The following is an 18,402-nucleotide window of genomic DNA, read 5'->3' on the forward strand; positions in this document are numbered from 1 at the left end:
CAGGCGGTAGTTAGCTAGCTAGTTGGTGTTTGTCGGGATGGCTGGTAGGATAGCTTAAGCTAGCATTGACCGGTTCTCGGTTCATGCCATACAATACTTGCAGTAATCAGGGTGGTCGAGAGCTGCCTGGGCATGTTACCCGGGTTAATAGTTTGCTAGACGACGTTAAGCCATGAGGTTCTCATAATTGGTATTAGCTAGCCAGTGTTCACCCAGTGCCTTACTCTTCTGGCTATAGCTAGCACCATGCTAGCTGAGAAGAGCTGTGTTACTCAATAACTAGCAATAACTAGCTAGTAATTCCAGGAATTTGAGTGCATGGCTTAGTTCGCCCAGCACAAGAAAATACAGTAGCCATAACTCCAGAATAAATGGTTTTGTCAGCCGGGTTATACATGTTACTCAAAGCCTGCCTGACCATGGAGTACTTACAGTTCAGCTAGCTAGTAGTAGCCCGGTGGGCTAAATGCCTAGCTGTAGTTAGCACTCTGTTAGCTTGAGAGGTTGACTCTCTACAGGCTGAAAATATCCCACGACTGCAGTACCGAGAGGCAAGACCGGTCAGCGTATCCAGCGAGGGGAAATAATGCTACCCAGTGTAGGTAGCAAGAGCTTGCAGAGGGAGCTAGCTCTGAGCGTGTACTGGCCGACGTTAGCTATGGAGCTAGTCCTGGCTTTAGCTAGCTAGCGTTCGACAGGAAAACCCTGGGCTGTGTGTGTGCTGCTGATGCTTAGCTGTGCAGCTAGAAGTCCTGTCGGTAGCTAGCTGGAGTTCACCTTGTGGGTTAGTTGCCTAGCTATTGCCAGTGTTGGAGTGAGCTACAAGCCTAGGGTGGCACGCTGAGCGTTGCTCTATAGGCTAGAGAATCTCCCAAGACCGCAGTACCTATAGGCAAGATCGGTCAACCTGGTCAGCAAGGCTGCTGGAAAGTTAGGCAGGAGGAAGGGATGCTACCTACGCCAAGAGAGAGCTCTAGTCGTGTGCTCGCCGACGCTTAGCTGTGTAGCTAGCTAGTCCTGGCATAGGAATCTGGTTTTCACCCAAAGGGTTAGTAACCTAGCTGGTGCTAGCACACTGCTAGCTGAAGAGAAGGTGCATTCTTTGTGAGCTAGCTGTGTTAAAATTCACCTGAAGCAGGACCAAGCCAAGTTTCTTCCTTCCTCCACATCATTGGGAATAAGCAGCAGGAAGTGGTAGCTAGGTGCGCTGGTAGGGTAGAACTAGCTGTGTGACGCTAGCTAGCCAGAGACAGAGGAAATGTTACTTTCGGGTAAAAAGCTAAACACTCGACAAAAAGCTAGATTCCTACACTCAACAGTGAACCACACGGGTTCACCTATCAACAGTTCAGCAGGAAACAGTAGTCCAAGTCAATGCTGAGGAGAGTATATTAGCAGTATTACGACATCGTAAGGAAGAATGAAAAGTGAGGCAGGAGGGAGTGACAGCGCCTTATAAAGGAGAGGGGTTCCCCCGTATTGGCGGTCGCTGCAGTCTATGACAGACGTTGTGTGATAGGAGTTCCTTGTTGACTACACCCAACGGAGATGTACCCATACTGAGTGATCAAGCAATTATTTGAAATAAAACATCTAATGCACAAGTAGCAACTGCATCAGAAATGTGATACCTCGGCTCTTTCTGTCCATTTCTATTTGGCTGACAAGTGAAATACAGTACCACCTCAAATATGAAAAGCAAAATGGTAACAAGTGAAAAGCAGTGGATAACAACGTAAGTTGTGATAAACCTCCCCTAATTGTGCTCAACTTGGTCCTCTTCTCACACTAGTGCCAATTTGATTCAGGCCATCAGAAAAGAAACGGTGATGCTTGATAAAAGTTTACACTTCACTACTTAAGAGTCTAAACAAGTTGCACAACAACCTGCATTTTTTAAAAGGAGAGTTGAGATGATAGTCTTCCATATCATGTACTCTTATATCATGTACTCTTATAAGGCAGAATCTTATCACTCACAGTGATTCGTTCACTGAAAACCAGCTACCATTGGTGGCATATTACAGCTGAAATGTCATTTCATGGATAAATTGCCAAAGTGACGCTAGGCTGACATCCTTTTTTTTTTTATATCTACAAACAGGATTCTGAGCGATTTTTCAAGGTTTGTTAAACTGGAATTTAGGTTTTACTTCAGCTGCCCTGGAAAATCATACGCTAAAGGGGAGGGTTATAACTCCTAGTTGTTCAACTAAGTAAACCGCTTAGATGATGACCAGCACTAAAACATGTACAAAATTGATGGATTGAAATTAAAATGACAAGTTCGGAAGGGAACCTAAAGTAAAATACTGGTCAACTTCGGGGCAAAAATCAGAGCACCAATAAATACAACTAGTGTGAGTTAGACAGCGAGGTTAAGGGCATTGACGGAAATGTGACTGGCAAGATTTACCATGAGAGGGCGGTTCTGAAAAGCAGATGAGTGATTATATGAGCTAAGACATGCTAATGGCAGGTGAGAGAAAGATAAACAGTTTCCCCTGCAGACATGATTTGAATCAGTTAATGTCTTCAAATGGGAGGCAAGACCAATGTAGTGTTGTAGCCCCTACTGTTTTCCTTCTTTACAAAAACCAAAGCATCCAACAGAAAGGCCAGCAGGATGCATGTGTAAAAAAATGAAAAAGTTAAGGGATGAAGAATGGTAAGTACAAACTAGTCACAGCAGGACCATAAGCTCAATATCCACCAGACATGACAATGTTGCCATCAATCTTTCCCATTCTGAAGAGAGAAAGCAAACTGTGTCGACCATTTCTTGACAAACTAATTTCCCTACTACCACACTATCCCATAGCTCTTAGAAAGGGGCTGCTGGTGAAGTGAGGTGGGATGAACACACTTCACAGCTGGGGCCTCGCCTTGGGCTCCCACACCCCAAAAGTAGCCCTCTCCCCTCAGACACAAGCCCTCAACACCTCAGGCCGGGTTTCACCGACATGGTCGGTGACTTTGGCAGCAGCTCTACAGCCGGTCAATCCGAAAGGCGTCTTCAGTGGCAGGGTCAGTGAGGATCATGTCAGGGTCATTGAGCATGTGCAGCCCGTCCAGGGTCAGCGGGTCGATCTTCAGCTCGTCTAGGGGAAACTGAGAGTCCGCATCGAAGCTGATGTCAGCTGACAGAGAGCTAGAAGACAACCCCTTGGACAATCTGGGTGGAGACTCTCCTGTGGCTAAAACAGACATGGGTAGAGAGACGAGGAGAGGTCAGAGTCTTCCAGTTGCATTTACTCCACATAAAGAACATGATCTCATTAAATATTTCAAGGAATAGCCAATAACAACAGGTGAGTGACAAGCAAAATCAAATCCAAATAAATGCAGAAAACCTCTACTTTTAATGACCTTAGCAAAGTTAGGAATGAAGGTACAGTCATGACTGCAATTATTTGCCTCCTTGATAAAGATGAGCAAAAAAATTATACAAATACTGAGCTATATTCTATGCTCCGGATTTTTTTTTAGTTTAAAAATAAAAAAATTCTCAAAAAGATAGGGGTGATAATTATTGGCACCCCTGTTTTCAATACTCCGGCACCCTCCCCTTCAGAGGATAAGAGCACAGAGCCTTTTTCAAAAATGTTTTGTGAGATTGGAGAACACATTGGGAGGGATCTTAGACCATTCCTTCATACAGAATCTTTCTAGATTCTTGATATTATTTTTCTGTGATTATGGACTGCCCTCTTCAATTCAAACCACAGGTTTTCAATGTGGTTAAAGTCCAGAGAGAGATGTTGATTTTGTGGTCAATTAACCATTTCTTTGTTGATTTTGATGTGTGCTTGGGATTATTGTCTTGCTGGAAGATCCACATGCGGCTAAGTTTCAGCCTCATGGCAGAGGAAACCAGGTTTTCGTCTAAAATGTTGGTACTGAGGAATGTTCATGATGCCGTTGACCTTAAAGGCCCAAGGAAGCAAAATAGCCACATAAAAAAAATCTAAGATTCTGTATTTTCCAGTAGGTATGGGGTTCTTTCATCATTCTTTCGACGACTGGTGTACGTCACCAAAGAGCTCTATTTCCATGTCATCCAACAAATGTAAAAGCTTATAGTTTGCTAAACAGCATTGGCACTTGGATGGAACTGCTAACGGGTGAGTTCAACAAGGCTCCCGCTTGCGGCGAACATGTTACTTAGTAACAATTTCTGTTGAACAATTTAAATGAACAACAAATCTTACGGTGAAGCCACAAACGGCTACTTTTTGTGTGGATTACTGTGGCTTTTTAACACCAATATTCAAACGGCCAATTACTTTGCTATTCTTACTACATGTAATAGAAACCATACGTCAGAATTATTATTTGTAGAGGCAGTTTAGACTTGAAACAGACATGTTCTCCACACACTACCTTCTCATACTGTTAGCTAACGTTGCCAACAAACAGAAAACAAATGGAATGCATTAGCTAATGATTGCAAACGTTCGCAAACTATTTCACTTGTTGAATGCACCTCAGATTACAGGTTTTTCTGCGATTGAAATCCTCAGGCAGTATAAACAAACGGAAATACATTTTCTGGATGGAAAAACACTTCCATTGTAAACATAAACAACTAAAACCGGATCGTGCCTTCAACAAGTATTCAGACCCCTTGACCTCCACATTTTGTTACGTTACAGCCTTACCTCTAAAATGTATGAAATTTAAAAAAAAATCCTCAGCAATCTACACACAATACCCCATAATGACAAAGCAAAAACAGGTTTAGACTTTTTTGCAAATTCATTACAAATAAAAAACAGAAATACCTTATGTAGATAAATATTCAGACCCTTTGCTAGGAGACTCGAAATTGAGCTCAGGTGCATCCTCTTTCCATTGATCATCCTTGAAATGTTTCTACAACTTGATTGGAGTCCACCTGTGGTATTCAATTGATTGGACATGATTTGGAAAGGCACACACCTGTCTGTATAAAGGTCCCACAGTTGACAGTGCATCATAGCAAAAACCAAGCCATGAGGTCGGAGAAATTGTCCATAGAGCTCTGAGAAAGGATTGTGTCGAGGCACAGACCTGCGGAAATGTACCAAAACATGTCTGCAGCATTGAAGGTCCCCAAGAACACAGTGGCCTCCATTCTTAAATGGAAGAAGTTTGGAACCACCAAGACCCGTCTTAGAGCTGGCCGCCCGGCCAAACTGAGCAATCGGAGGAGAAGGGCCTTGGTCCGGGGTGTAACCAAGAACCCGATGACCACTCTGACAGAGCTCTAGAGTTCCTCTATGGTGACAGGAGAACCTTCTAGACGGACAACCATCTCTGCAGCACTCCACCAATCAGGCCTTTATGGTAGAGTGGCCAGACGGAAGCCACTCCTCAGTCGAAGGCACATGACATTGAGCTTGGAGTTTGCCAAAAGGCACCTAAAAACTCAGACAATGAGAAACAAGATTCTCTGGTCTGAGGAAACCAAGATTGAACTCTTTGGCCTGAATGGCAAGCGTCACATCTGGAGGAAACCTGGCACCATCCCTATGGTGAAACATGGTGGTGGCAGCATCATGCTGTGGGGATGTTTTTCAGCGGCAGGGACTGGGAGAGTAGTCAGGATAGAGGGAAAGATGAACGGAGCAAAGTACAGAGAAATCCTTGTTGAAAACTTGCTCCAGAGCATTCAGGACCTCAGACTGGGGCGAATGTTCCCCTTCCAACAGGACAACGACCCTAAGCGCACAGCCAAGATAACGCAGGAGTGGCTTCGGGACAAGCCCTACGATTGTCCTTGAGTGGCCCAGCCAGAGCCCGGACTTGAACCCGATCGAACATCTCTGGACAGACCTAAAAATAGCTGTGAAGCAACGCTCCCCATCCAACCTGACAGAGCTTGAGAGGATCTGCAGAGAAGAATGGGAGAAACTCCCCAAATACAGGTGTGCCAAGCTTGTAGAGCAATAACCAAGAAGACTCGATGCTGTAATTGCGGCCAAAGGTGCATCAACAAAGTACTGAGTAAAGGGTCTGAAAACTTGTGTAAAATATGATTTTTCCATTTTTATTTTTAATAAATGGCATATTGTGTGTAGATTGAGGGGGGAAAAAAACAATTTAATCCATTTTAGAATAAGGGTGTAACGTAACAAAATGTGGAAAATGTCAAGGGGTCTGAATACTTTCCGGAGGCACCGTATAAAGTATGAAGAAAAGATAATGAAACTATATATTTATTTTAAATTACAATCTTTGAGAACTAACAATCACCAAAATAAAAGCTAGACAGAAATGTAGAATTTAAAATTCCAAAAACAATTAATTTAGCAGTCTAGATTTTGTTATCATGTTTGAGCAAAATAACACAGCATTAGCCATGGCAAAATGCGTAGAAGCGCAGGAGATTAGCTTTAGAACTGCACAAATGTGTCTCAGAATTTTTTTAATTACAGGAAATTTGCTTAAAAATGCAAACATTTCTCTACCACACAAAGGTGGGGGTCTGAATTATTATTATTTTTATTCAGCCGGGTCGATGGGCCTACCACGCCCCCTGACATGCCCCATACTCAACCCACCACCTTATTTGCCCCAGAAAAAAATCCAACAAATGACCTGAAAGTACAGCTCTTTGGCACACAAATACGTGCAAGTGATCAGCAGGTGATCAGTGAGAAGAGAGTTGCCATGGATTGAGTAGCCTGGCGAGGTCATTTGTTTGATAATTTTTTGTTTAGGCGTGCCTTTTTATATTTGTCCCCACAAGAACAAATGGGTTGGGCTGGCCGACTTAAACAGAGCTCGCCCTGGTAAGTACTTTTTCTTCCTAGGTAGATACACTGACAACATCAGTCCGCTTAAACATTCAGACATGTTATGGAACAGTTAGGCATACCTTGGACCTGTAGACATAAGAGTTAGAGCCTTGTATGGAGAGAATGTTTACATTGACTGAACTCTATTCCACTACTGAGGCTTGAGTGAGCCACCCGGTGAGTCAGAGTAGTACCTGTGAGAATGATGTTGGGGATGTTGCCATGGCTACTGTAGCCCAGCTGCTGGGAGTCTTGCAGGTTGCCGTGGCTTCCTGTCAAACCCATCATCGCTGCTTGGGAGTAGCTGAGGGTTGAGCCCTGGCCGTACAGACTATTGCTGTCGATCATGTTGAACTGCTCCAGCTGTTTGAGTTACAGAGAAAACAGCAAATCAACATACCAGGAGGTTAGCCAACACTCAACAACAAGGGTTCATTTCTGTACACAAATGGTCAATATAAAGATATAGTACAATGGGGGAAAAACTGGAGGCATATTATTCTATTGCGCTTTGTTTCCCAATATTGTCAGAATGGATCAATAGATAGATCAAAAGTGTCTTATCCAATAATAAAGATCCAGTTCAAAGAAAAAACTGGAGACCTGTTATGTTGTGAGGCAAACATATTGGAAACTATTGCCATATAAACAAGTATCTAATATTAACTTGCATAATTAGTCCTGAGGCAGACTGTTAAACTTAACTTACCTGTTGGGAGAGAGCACTGGTCTGTCTGGATGCGAGTTGCTGGTCATAGAAGTCTGCAAATACACTGCCCAATATGGAGTTGTGCTAGAACACAAGTATATCCCCTCTTTTTGTTAAAAACATCACCAGGATATTAATTCACAAGTTAAAGAAATACGGGAGAAGAAGAGCAGACACAGAGAGCATTTGAATCACACCACAACTCTGTAAATTAATAATTTCACAATTCAAAAGACATTCATATCAAACGATTGGGTTTTGCTTTCCATTGAGCTCCAGGCAACACAGAAAAAACTGCACACATCTGCAATCCTGCAAACAAACCATAAAGTACTGTAGCCCGGTCTAGATTAAGCATGATACAGTACAAGCACAGCAGGATTCATGTTTCACAAGCCCATCAATTAATTCACTGTGCATTCAACCTCAATCTCCTCCATTAGTTGATTAAGTCATCACAGTAACCGGCTTCACATCTATGCCCATCTCATCTTTCAAGATGACTCTACAGATCAATTGCATCTACCTGTTGTTTTTCTGATGTTCATGTAAGTGCCCCAACCAGCCAATATGTCAACATGCACTGAATACTAGGACCTACTTGAAAGCACTTAATAAATGTTATCAACCCACAACCAATAATGTTGTAGGGAGTCTTTCAAAAGGGTTGCGGTTACCATGTAAGCATTAGTACTGAGAATTCTGATGAACTTTAAATAAATAAACACAATGATATGAAATCATATGGAAATCCCTTTTCTGAGTAAAGCTAGAATTGATAAAACATTCAATCGTCCAGTAATGCTCTTCAAGTTTTAATTGCATATCCTTATTAAACCCGAAAAGAGTATCGTCTTTCATCGTCCGCCTTAATGTATAAATAATAGGAGCATTTTCACAGGCAGACTCAGTAAGACAGACTTCGCCATGCCCCTTTAAGTTCAGAACCACATCTGTGCCCTGCCAAAAGAACAGCAGGGAAGAACATGATAATAGCACATGGACTGTCAGCTACACTGCAGGTTAGCCATCTAGATGAGAGAAAGAATTCATGGGCAAAGCCAACAGAAGCACAAACGAATGAACAAATACAACAAATGTAGCTACTCAATGAAAGATTTCCCCTAACAAGAGATGACTTAGTTATTCAATGCTGTAAGTTTAGGTCTATATAATACATTTACATTGAACTTACAATGTACATCTAGCCTACAGGCCCTCGTAGAGGGACACTGCTCCTTCTTGATTTTTCACAATAAACAAGTGATTCAACTCTAGCAAGGATAAAAGGTGGCTAAGTGTTAACTACTAAGTACATTTTCCTTACTCACTAAAGTGTATCAATTTAGTGACTACGCTACGAGGCCACTTAGGATGCAGACACAGAGAAGCAGCAAAGGGGACGGGGTCAGTGATATTGCGAGACACCACGATGGGGGTGGCAGGGGGTTGAAGACACAAGAGCAGCCAGTAGGGGCAGCCAAGAGGCCCAGCTGACGACGAAAACAGAACTACGATGGAGGAACAGTGTAAACAGTCAGCAGGTTTTGGTCACACGCCCTTACTTGAGGCGAGCCTCCAGGTGAGAAGCCTTGATTGGAGACTGGAGAGGTTGGAGACTGATTGGCTGAAGACCCAGCCCTACTGCGGTACTGTTGGGGGAAAGAACCCTAATACAGGACATTTTAGTTAGACTGACTGACTGACTGTCCCTTCTGAGAAGGTATGCTGTGTGTGTCCCAGCCTGCCTATGAGGACACATACACACAGAGGATGGGGCTCATGTCTTTCCTACATTTTTGCTAAACATGCCCTGTATTAGTTGACTTGTACCATCATCATGGCCTTGATTTAACCTAACTGTATAAAGAGACCAGAATTAGGCTAACAATCAAACGTTTTAATGGAATCCCTCAGACTCTGTGGCTTCAATGATCAAAAATAATGTTATGTAAGGGTTTGTTCCTCCTTTAGGGTGTGTACTGTGCAAATAGCTGACTCACTAGCTAGCCATTTGGGGTCATTCTTCAACAAGATAACCGAGTAATCAACTGGCATTTACAGTAGTAGCTCTATCCTCTCGGTTTGTCTTCTGCAATCGACTTCCACAGGATCCAGCACATCACCAGTACAATGGTCAAATTCCATGTTCACGCATTAGAAGGTTAGTTGACTGTTTATGTTTACTCAAACAAAAGCTGAGTTGACACATGATCACCCAATGTGAGGTGATGAATCACGTCAGTATTGACAGACACTCATATTTTATCTCCCAGTTCACTACTGAGGTATACAGTATGTGGGTCTTTCTATAAATAAATGGTGCCAATGTGTGACATTGGGATAAACAATTTAAAATGGTTTGAAACAAAAATATGCTATCCATTCATGTTTTTGTATTTTCTTATATCTGAGAATTAACCAATGATATCAGGCCACACCCGGCCATGGTTACAGACACCTGTGTGTTCTTTGACACGTTATGAACTAGTGACCCGCAGTGTTTGTCATTATACCCTGATGAAGACAGCTTGTCTGTCGAAACGTTGGTGATTAAATTATTGCATCTGAGCTCCTAGAGTGTGCGGCTCTCCTTTTCTTTTCCAAGTGTTCTACCCCGCTAGCCAGCACCTCACCTAAACAGGTGTGCGTTTCTTTCGCCACTAGATTGAAACAAAAATAAAACGGATTTTCATGCAGTTCCACATACTTCGAGGAATAATTCATCCATTACTCCACCTATACAACAGGCCTAGGACTATACATAATTTAAGCAGGGTTCATACAAACATTGGCAAGTCAAATTCAGGGACTTTTCCCAAGCACTTAAATGTAATTGTCAAGGACCTCAATGTTATACAATCGTATAATTTATATTATGAACTGGGTAGTTCGAGCCCTGAATACTGATTGGCTGCATGTTTTGTTTTACACAGGTATGACAAAACATTTATTTTCACTGTTCTAATTATGTTGGTAGAAAATTTATAATAGCAATAGCTCCGTATCGTGTCGTTACAAGAACAGCCCCCCGTTAGCAGTGGTATATTGACCACAGCCCCTCGTACCTTATTGCTTAATTATACCATGACATTGTTGAATACTCGTTTCTGATTGGCTTGAAGGGCATTCTAGAGTGTGCATTATGTAAGGGACAATCAACGAGGGGCTATGCTTTCTATGGAAAATGGTGAACGACGTGGAAGGTGTGTTCCACGACAAGCTAACGTTCAACAGAATTGCATTATTTTCCAGAGAACGCATAACGTTAGATCCCCGGGTTGATTATCCCTATTATACTGTAACGACCCTGGGTTTTCCCTCACTACCCGCTCTATGAAACAGCAGAGGGCAGGTGGATGTTGAACACATTTCTACCAGCAAATGAACACATTTCTTGCGGGCAAATGTGTTACTTACTCCTGAGGTGCTGACTTGCTGCACCCTCGACAACTATTGTGATTATTATTATTATTATTATTATTATTATTATTATTTGAACATGCTGGTCATTTATGAACATCTGAACATCTTGGCCATGTTCTGTTATAATCTCCACCCGGCACAGCCAGAAGAGGACTGGCCACCCCTCATAGCCTGGTTCCTCTAGGTTTCTTCCTCGGTTTTGGCCTTTCTAGGGAGTTTTTCCTAGCCACCGTGCTTCTACACCTGCATTGCTTGCTGTTTGGGGTTTTAGGCTGGGTTTCTGTACAGCACTTTGATATATCAGCTGATGTAAGAAGGGCAATATAAATACATTTGATTTGTTAAAATTATAGAAATGGTATAATAGGGATAAACAACTCGGGGCTCTATGCGTTCTGTGGAAGATTACTTTCACAACGCACTAACACCTCCCACATGGTTCATTATTTTCCTCGTTGATGATTGTACATATAGGGCTTAACAGATTTTCCTGTAGCCTACATTATGTGGCCGGCGCAGGCACACAAAATAAATCCATGAATAGCGGTAATCTCACCATAACTGTTTTTATAATGAGAAAGTACCCCAAAAAAATGGTTCATTTTTTTTATGGAAGGATTTGCATGGAAAGCCAAGTTGAAGCCAACAGATGTTGTCGTCCTCATAATAACCGCACATAGTTTTATCGCAACAGAGTAGCAAGACCCTTCAATTGACGCAGCGGGAAACAAATGAGTGGCCACATCTCTCACAAAAACTGACCAAAATGAAATCACAGACAATTATAAAGGAGTAGGAGAACTTTTTGGCTACAATAATGGACTTCAAGCCCAAATTGTGGAAATGTCTGATTTTCAAGGTAGGCCTATTCCAGTACTTGAATTTCTGGGCTCCAAATTCAAGTTCAAGTAGGCTTCTTCAAGCCCCTTGTATTGTTCAAAATTGCAAGTGTAACATGGAAAACAAAATGTATTTATGTTATTTCATTACCAGATCATGTAAAGACACCCACTAGGCTATGTAATTTGTTGTCATTATATCCAGAATATTTAATAGGATTAGCATAGACTGTGTCCAATTCGAGGCACAAAAACATGTGAAAACATTACCCTGATTCATTCTCTGTGAAATCTAACAAGACCCTGCTGTAAATCAAGCAGAAAACCAATGATTTTTCAATCGCATTTATTATTTTGGATTTGTGTGCCCATGAAAACTGTTTTCACCCCATAGCATAAGGAGACTAAATGTTACGTAGTTAAACTACATTTCTGAGATCTCTATACAAAAAACTGACCAACAGCTAGATCCAGTATTCTTACAGGGTTTAAGTTCAATGTCTATTTTAACTGTAATGCTTAATATAGATAACTTAAATTCATGTTTTATCTCTCACGATTTTGGACAAATTCGTCAAGACACCAACCACGATAAAGGGATGAAAATAGGTTTTAAATAAACTTGTGAATTGTACTGAATATAGCTATGATCCCCCTTATATCTTAATGTAATGACATGAAAATGACATGAAAAATTGGCAGATTATTATCAATGACTTATCAACAGCTGTAACAAGTTGTCCAGTGTTGGAAATCCTCACTGGTGTCCTAACTTATAGAAAGACCTACGTATGGGTTGCTCAATAAATTATGCAGTGAAATAAGAAATAAGTGATGCTATATAGCTGAAGCAGATGCCTCTAATACAGCCATAAAATAAAAGGGTTAGCAATAGCTTCAAGTTTACATAAAAATAGAATAACTTGTCACGATAGAAAACTGCCCTCTGCTAAGAGGTAGTATACAGTATTTGAACACACTTGCAACAGAAACTGATGCATTCGTATTGTAATACTATTCAATGAAGCATCTGCTTACACATGGGCACTAAAATCTCTAAGTTCAGCACGGTTGGGGCGATGCTAAAGAAATTTTGACACTTAAATTCCAGAGCATTTCTCTACCGAATGCTCCTAAAGCAGAAAAAAAAACGATTTTAAGAAGTAGGCTAGTTCCTCTGACCTCAAGATCAAACCAAAGATCAAATTGTGTTCCATAGTGTAGGAACACTAAGTGGGATTGAGTACTATATTGTCCTACGGACATAGTGTAGGATAGGGAAACGTTTGAAAAGGGAACGGTTTGATTAGGTAAGCTTACCGAGTTCATATCCATGGAGTTCTGTGTCTGGATGGAGGAGGTGTTCAGAGGGGAGGGGAGCTGAACCAGCCTGGTCAGTCCTTGAGTTGTCTGCTGCTGCTGAGAGGAGGCCTGGCTGAAGAACGCATACTGGGACAACTGCGCTTCCAGAGTCATGGCATCTATGGTCTCCGCCTGAGACAGATGGACATAGGGGGTTGAAATTAGTCAGTGGGGGGAAAAGGGAGATGAAGTCTACAAACTGTGATAGAAACATCTACTACAATCCTCCATTCTCTTACCTTTTAGTCATTTGGCAGGTGCTCTTATCCAGAGCAACTTTAAGTGCATTCAAATAGGGAGGATACAACTACAGAATATAATAATTGTCAATACACAAGGAAGGTTATTTAGAAATATGTAACAATCACAGTGCTAGAAGGGTAAAGTACGGTACGTGCTACCTGGGCGAGGGTGAGCGGAGGCGACAGGGTGGGGGAGAGCTGTAGGGAGTGGTGCTGGTGGGAGTCCTGGTTGACCATGTTGTCCTGCCTGCCTTGCTGGGAGGTGGTCTGTCCTGGTGGGACACAAAACAGCAAACATCCCCTTGAGAATTCCCACAGTTACATAGAAAGCTAGAGAAATAGAGTCATAGATAGATACATTTTGGCACCATACGTTGTCAACATCTCCTCACACTTTTGAAAAATCAGGATGCAAAATCCTGTATATCTATTGTTCTGGAAGGTGGAGGACAGAGGTCACCTTGGCTGGTGGAACTGAAATTGTGTGAGTGGCTGGGGGCCAGGTTTCCCGTGCTGTTGGAGGCGCTGAGGGTGGAGTCTTCGGGGTCCAGGGGGGTGGGCAGCGGAGGGGGGAACTGGATGTTGGTCAGATCAGGCAGGGAGCCACCGCCCGTGTCGTGGGCTGATGGCATCAGTGTCGCAGTCAGATCCTGATCCGGAGACGGGAATATACTGGAAATAGAAAAAGAGTTGATCGGTATCCCCATAATGATAGTTGAGGTAGTATCAATGATGTATATCAACCCTGGATTGCTGATGCTATGTTTTGGCCAATGAGAGGCTTTGACTCCACCGGTCAGCAATACTGGTACTCCTCAGAAGAAGCAGTCCCTCCATAGGAATGAATGGAATTCTACAGTATTTCAATTAAAAGGACACAATTGCATGTATTTACAGTGCCTTCAGAAAGTAGTCATAGCCCTTGACTTATTCCTCATTTTGTTGTGTTACTGACTTAATTCAAATTGATTTTCTCTCACCCGTCTACACACAATACCCCATAATTTATAAAAAATTAAATACAGAAATGTCTAATGTATTTAAGTATTCACAACCCTGTGTCAATACTCTGTAGAAACACTGTTGGCAGCGATTACACCTGTGAGTCTTTCTGGGTAAGTCTCAATGAGCTTTCCACACCTGGATTGTGCAGCAATCGGCCTTTATTCTTTTCAAAATTCTTCAAGCTCTGTGAAATTGGTTGTTGATCATTGCTAGACAACCATTTTCAGGTCTTCCCATAAATTGTCAAGTAGATTTAAGTCTAAACTGTAACTCTGCCACTCAGGAACATTCAAGGTCTTCTTGGTAAGCAAATCCAGTGTAGATTTGGCCTTATGTTGTAGGTTATTGTCCTGCTGAAAGGTGAATTAATCTCCCAGTGTCTGGTGGAAAGCAGACTGCAAATAATCTGGGTGGCCATTTGATTAGCTGTTCAGGAGTCTTATGGCTTGTTAGAAGCCTCATGGACCTAGACCTGGTGCTCCGGTACCGCTTGGAGTGCGGTAGCAGAGAGAACCGTCTATGACTAGGGTGACTGAAGTCTTTGACAATTTTTAGAGCCTTCCTTTGACACAGCCTGGTATAGAGTATAACATGACAAGCATACCCACAACATGATGCAGACACCACTATGCTTGAAAATATAGAGTGTTATTCAGTAATGTGTTGTATTTTCCCCAAACATAAGGCTTTGTATTGAGGACAAAAATGAATTGCTTTGCCAATTTAGTTTGCAGTATTACTTTAATGCCTTGTTGCAAACAGGATCATGTTTTAGAATATTTTTGTTCTGTACAGGCTTCCTTCTTTTCACTCTGTCAATTGGGTTAGTATTGTGGAGTAACTACAATATTGTGGATCTATCGTCAGTTTTTTCCTGTCACAGCTATTAAACTCTGTTTTAAAGTCACCATTGGTGACCGCTCAACCAATCATGGTGAAATCCCTGAGCGGTTTCCTTCCTTTTCGGCGACTCAGGAAGGGTGCCTATATCTTTGTAGAAACTGGGTGTATTGATACACCATCCAAAGTGTAATTAATAACTTCACCATGCTCAAAGGGATATTAAATGCCAGCTTTTTTTTTACCCATTTACCAATAGGTGCCCTTCTTTGCAAGGTATTGGAATACCTCCCTGGTCTTAGTGGTTTAATACAGTGCCTTGCGAAAGTATTCGGCCCCCTTGAACTTTGCGACCTTTTGCCACATTTCAGTCTTCAAACAAAGATATAAAACTGTATTTTTTTGTGAAGAATCAACAACAAGTGGGACACAATCATGAAGTGGAACGACATTTATTGGATATTTCAAAAAAAAAAAAAAAAAAAAAAACTAAAAAATTGGGCGTGCAAAATTATTCAGCCCCCTTAAGTTAATACTTTGTAGCGCCACCTTTTGCTGCGATTACAGCTGTAAGTCGCTTGGGGTATGTCTCTATCAGTTTTGCACATCGAGAGACTGACATTTTTTCCCATTCCTCCTTGCAAAACAGCTCGAGCTCAGTGAGGTTGGATGGAGAGCATTTGTGAACAGCAGTTTTCAGTTCTTTCCACAGATTCTCGATTGGATTCAGGTCTGGACTTTGACTTGGCCATTCTAACACCTGGATATGTTTATTTTTGAACCATTCCATTGTAGATTTTGCTTTATGTTTTGGATGATTGTCTTGTTGGAAGACAAATCTCCGTCCCAGTCTCAGGTCTTTTGCAGACTCCATCAGGTTTTCTTCCAGAATGGTCCTGTATTTGGCTCCATCCATCTTCCCATCAATTTTAACCATCTTCCCTGTCCCTGCTGAAGAAAAGCAGGCCCAAACCACCATGTTTGACAGTGGGGATGATAGGTTCAGGGTGATGAGCTGTGTTGCTTTTACGCCAAACATAACGTTTTGCATTGTTGCCAAAAAGTTCAATTTTGGTTTCATCTGACCAGAGCACCTTCTTCCACATGTTTGGTGTGTCTCCCAGGTGGATTGTGGCAAACTTTAAACTACACTTTTTATGGATATCTTTAAGAAATGGCCTTCTTCTTGCCACTCTTCCATAAAGGCCAGATTTGTGCAATATACAACTGATTGTTGTCCTATGGACAGAGTCTCCCACCTCAGCTGTAGATCTCTGCAGTTCATCCAGAGTGATCATGGGCCTCTTGGCTGCATCTCTGATCAGTCTTCTCCTTGTATGAGCTGAAAGTTTAGAGGGACGGCCAAGTCTTGGTAGATTTGCAGTGGTCTGATACTCCTTCCATTTCAATAGTATTGCTTGCACAGTGCTCCTTGGGATGTTTAAAGCTTGGGAAATCTTTTTGTATCCAAATCCGGCTTTAAACTTCTTCACAACAGTATCTCGGACCTGCCTGGTGTGTTCCTTGTTCTTCATGATGCTCTCTGCGCTTTTAACGGACCTCTGAGACTATCACAGTGCAGGTGCATTTATACGGAGACTTGATTACACACAGGTGGATTGTATTTATCATCATTAGTCATTTAGGTCAACATTGGATCATTCAGAGATCCTCACTGAACTTCTGGAGAGAGTTTGCTGCACTGAAAGTAAAGGGGCTGAATAATTTTGCATGCCCAATTTCAGTTTTTGATTTGTTAAAAAAGTTTGAAATATCCAATAAATGTCGTCCCACTTGTTGTTGATTCTTCACAAAAAAATACAGTTTTATATCTTTATGTTTGAAGCCTGAAATGTGGCAAAAGGTCGCAAAGTTCAAGGGGGCCGAATACTTTCGCAAGGCACTGTATGTGTTTGAAATTCACTGCATGACTGGGTGACCTTAGAGATATTTGTGTCGGGTTCAGAGATGAGGTAGTCATTCAACAATCATGTTAAACACTATTATTGCACACAGAGTGAGTCCAAGCAACTTATTATGTGACTTGTTAAGCACATTTTTACCCCTGAACTTATTTAGGTTTGCCATAACAAAAGGGGTTGAATACTTATTGAATCAAGACATTTCAGCTTTTCAATTTTTGTTTTAGTGGGGACTAACATTCAAGCTCTATAAAAATGATAATTGAAGGAAAATGTGTTTAGTTTAAACGTATTAAAAGGTGTCTAATAGAATAAACATGGCAAAAAAAATGTAGACATTAATAAATGCATTTCAATAGCTTGCAATGTTTTTTTACAATGGTGGGGGTGTGCTAAAACGGAGGCATGTTGGCTTCAACAAAAGCCTCCTGGACTTCAGAAATATTTTGTCCATTATGGATTTCCCTAGGAAATGTACACTACCGTTTAAAAGTTTGGGGTCACTTAGAAATGTCCTTGTTTTCCATGAAAACATACATGAAATGAATTGCAAAACGAATAGGAAATATGGTCAAGACGTTGACAAGGTTATAAATAATGATTTAATTGAAATAATAATTGTGTCCTTCAAACTTCGCTTTGTCAAAGAATCCTCCATTTGCAGCAATTACAGCTATGCAAACCTTTGGCATTCTAGTTGTCAATTTGTTGAGGTAATCTGAAGAGATTTCATCCCATGCTTCCTGAAGCACCTCCCACAAATTCGATTGGCTTGATGGGCACTTCTTACGTACCATACGGTCAAGCTGCTCCCACAACAGCTCAGTAGGGTTGAGATCCGGTGACTCTGCTGGCCACTCCATTATAGACAGAATACCAGCTGACTGCTTCTTCCCTAAACAGTTCTTGCAAAGTTTGGAGCTGTGCTTTGGGTCATTGTCCTGTTGTAGGAGGAAATTGGCTCCAATTAAGCGCTGTCCACAGGGTATGGCATGGCGTTGCAAAATGGAGTGATAGCCTTCCGTCTTCAAGATCCCTTTTACCCTGTACAAATCTCCCACTTCACCACCAAAGCACCCCCAGACCATCACATTGCCTCCCCCATGCTTGACAGATGGCGTCAAGCACTACTCCAGCATCATTTCATTTTTTTCTGTGTCTCACGAATGTTCTTTGTGATCCGAACACCTCAAATTTGGATTTGTCTGTCCATAACACTATTTTCCAATCTTCGTCTGTCCAGTGTCTTTGTTCTTTTGCCAATTTGAATCTTTA

General features: G+C 41.7%; 1 protein-coding gene across 4 annotated transcripts in view; it reads right to left on the bottom strand.

Annotated features, from left to right (window-relative positions):
- Window positions 1-1,371: 1,371 nt before the first annotated feature.
- crtc1a (CREB regulated transcription coactivator 1a) overlaps window positions 1,372-18,402 on the bottom strand; it is a 38,271-nt gene continuing 21,240 nt past the window's right edge. Inside the window, exons 8-14 of one of the 4 annotated variants that reach the window (XM_031810502.1) lie at window positions 13,821-14,032; window positions 13,517-13,632; window positions 13,077-13,250; window positions 9,057-9,161; window positions 7,492-7,575; window positions 6,977-7,145; window positions 1,372-3,197 (exon numbers count right to left, since the gene is read on the bottom strand). In XM_031810502.1, the coding sequence (XP_031666362.1) occupies window positions 2,989-3,197; window positions 6,977-7,145; window positions 7,492-7,575; window positions 9,057-9,161; window positions 13,077-13,250; window positions 13,517-13,632; window positions 13,821-14,032 (1,069 nt within the window). In that variant the 3' untranslated portion in view covers window positions 1,372-2,988. The remainder of the gene's footprint in view (window positions 3,198-6,976; window positions 7,146-7,491; window positions 7,576-9,056; window positions 9,162-13,076; window positions 13,251-13,516; window positions 13,633-13,820; window positions 14,033-18,402) is intronic. The other 3 variants (XM_020467623.2, XM_031810503.1, XM_020467624.2) reach the window with 3 other exon arrangements.

This window comes from Oncorhynchus kisutch, linkage group LG30 (genome assembly GCF_002021735.2).
Source record: "Oncorhynchus kisutch isolate 150728-3 linkage group LG30, Okis_V2, whole genome shotgun sequence".
In the NCBI taxonomy this organism is placed as follows: domain Eukaryota; kingdom Metazoa; phylum Chordata; class Actinopteri; order Salmoniformes; family Salmonidae; genus Oncorhynchus; species Oncorhynchus kisutch.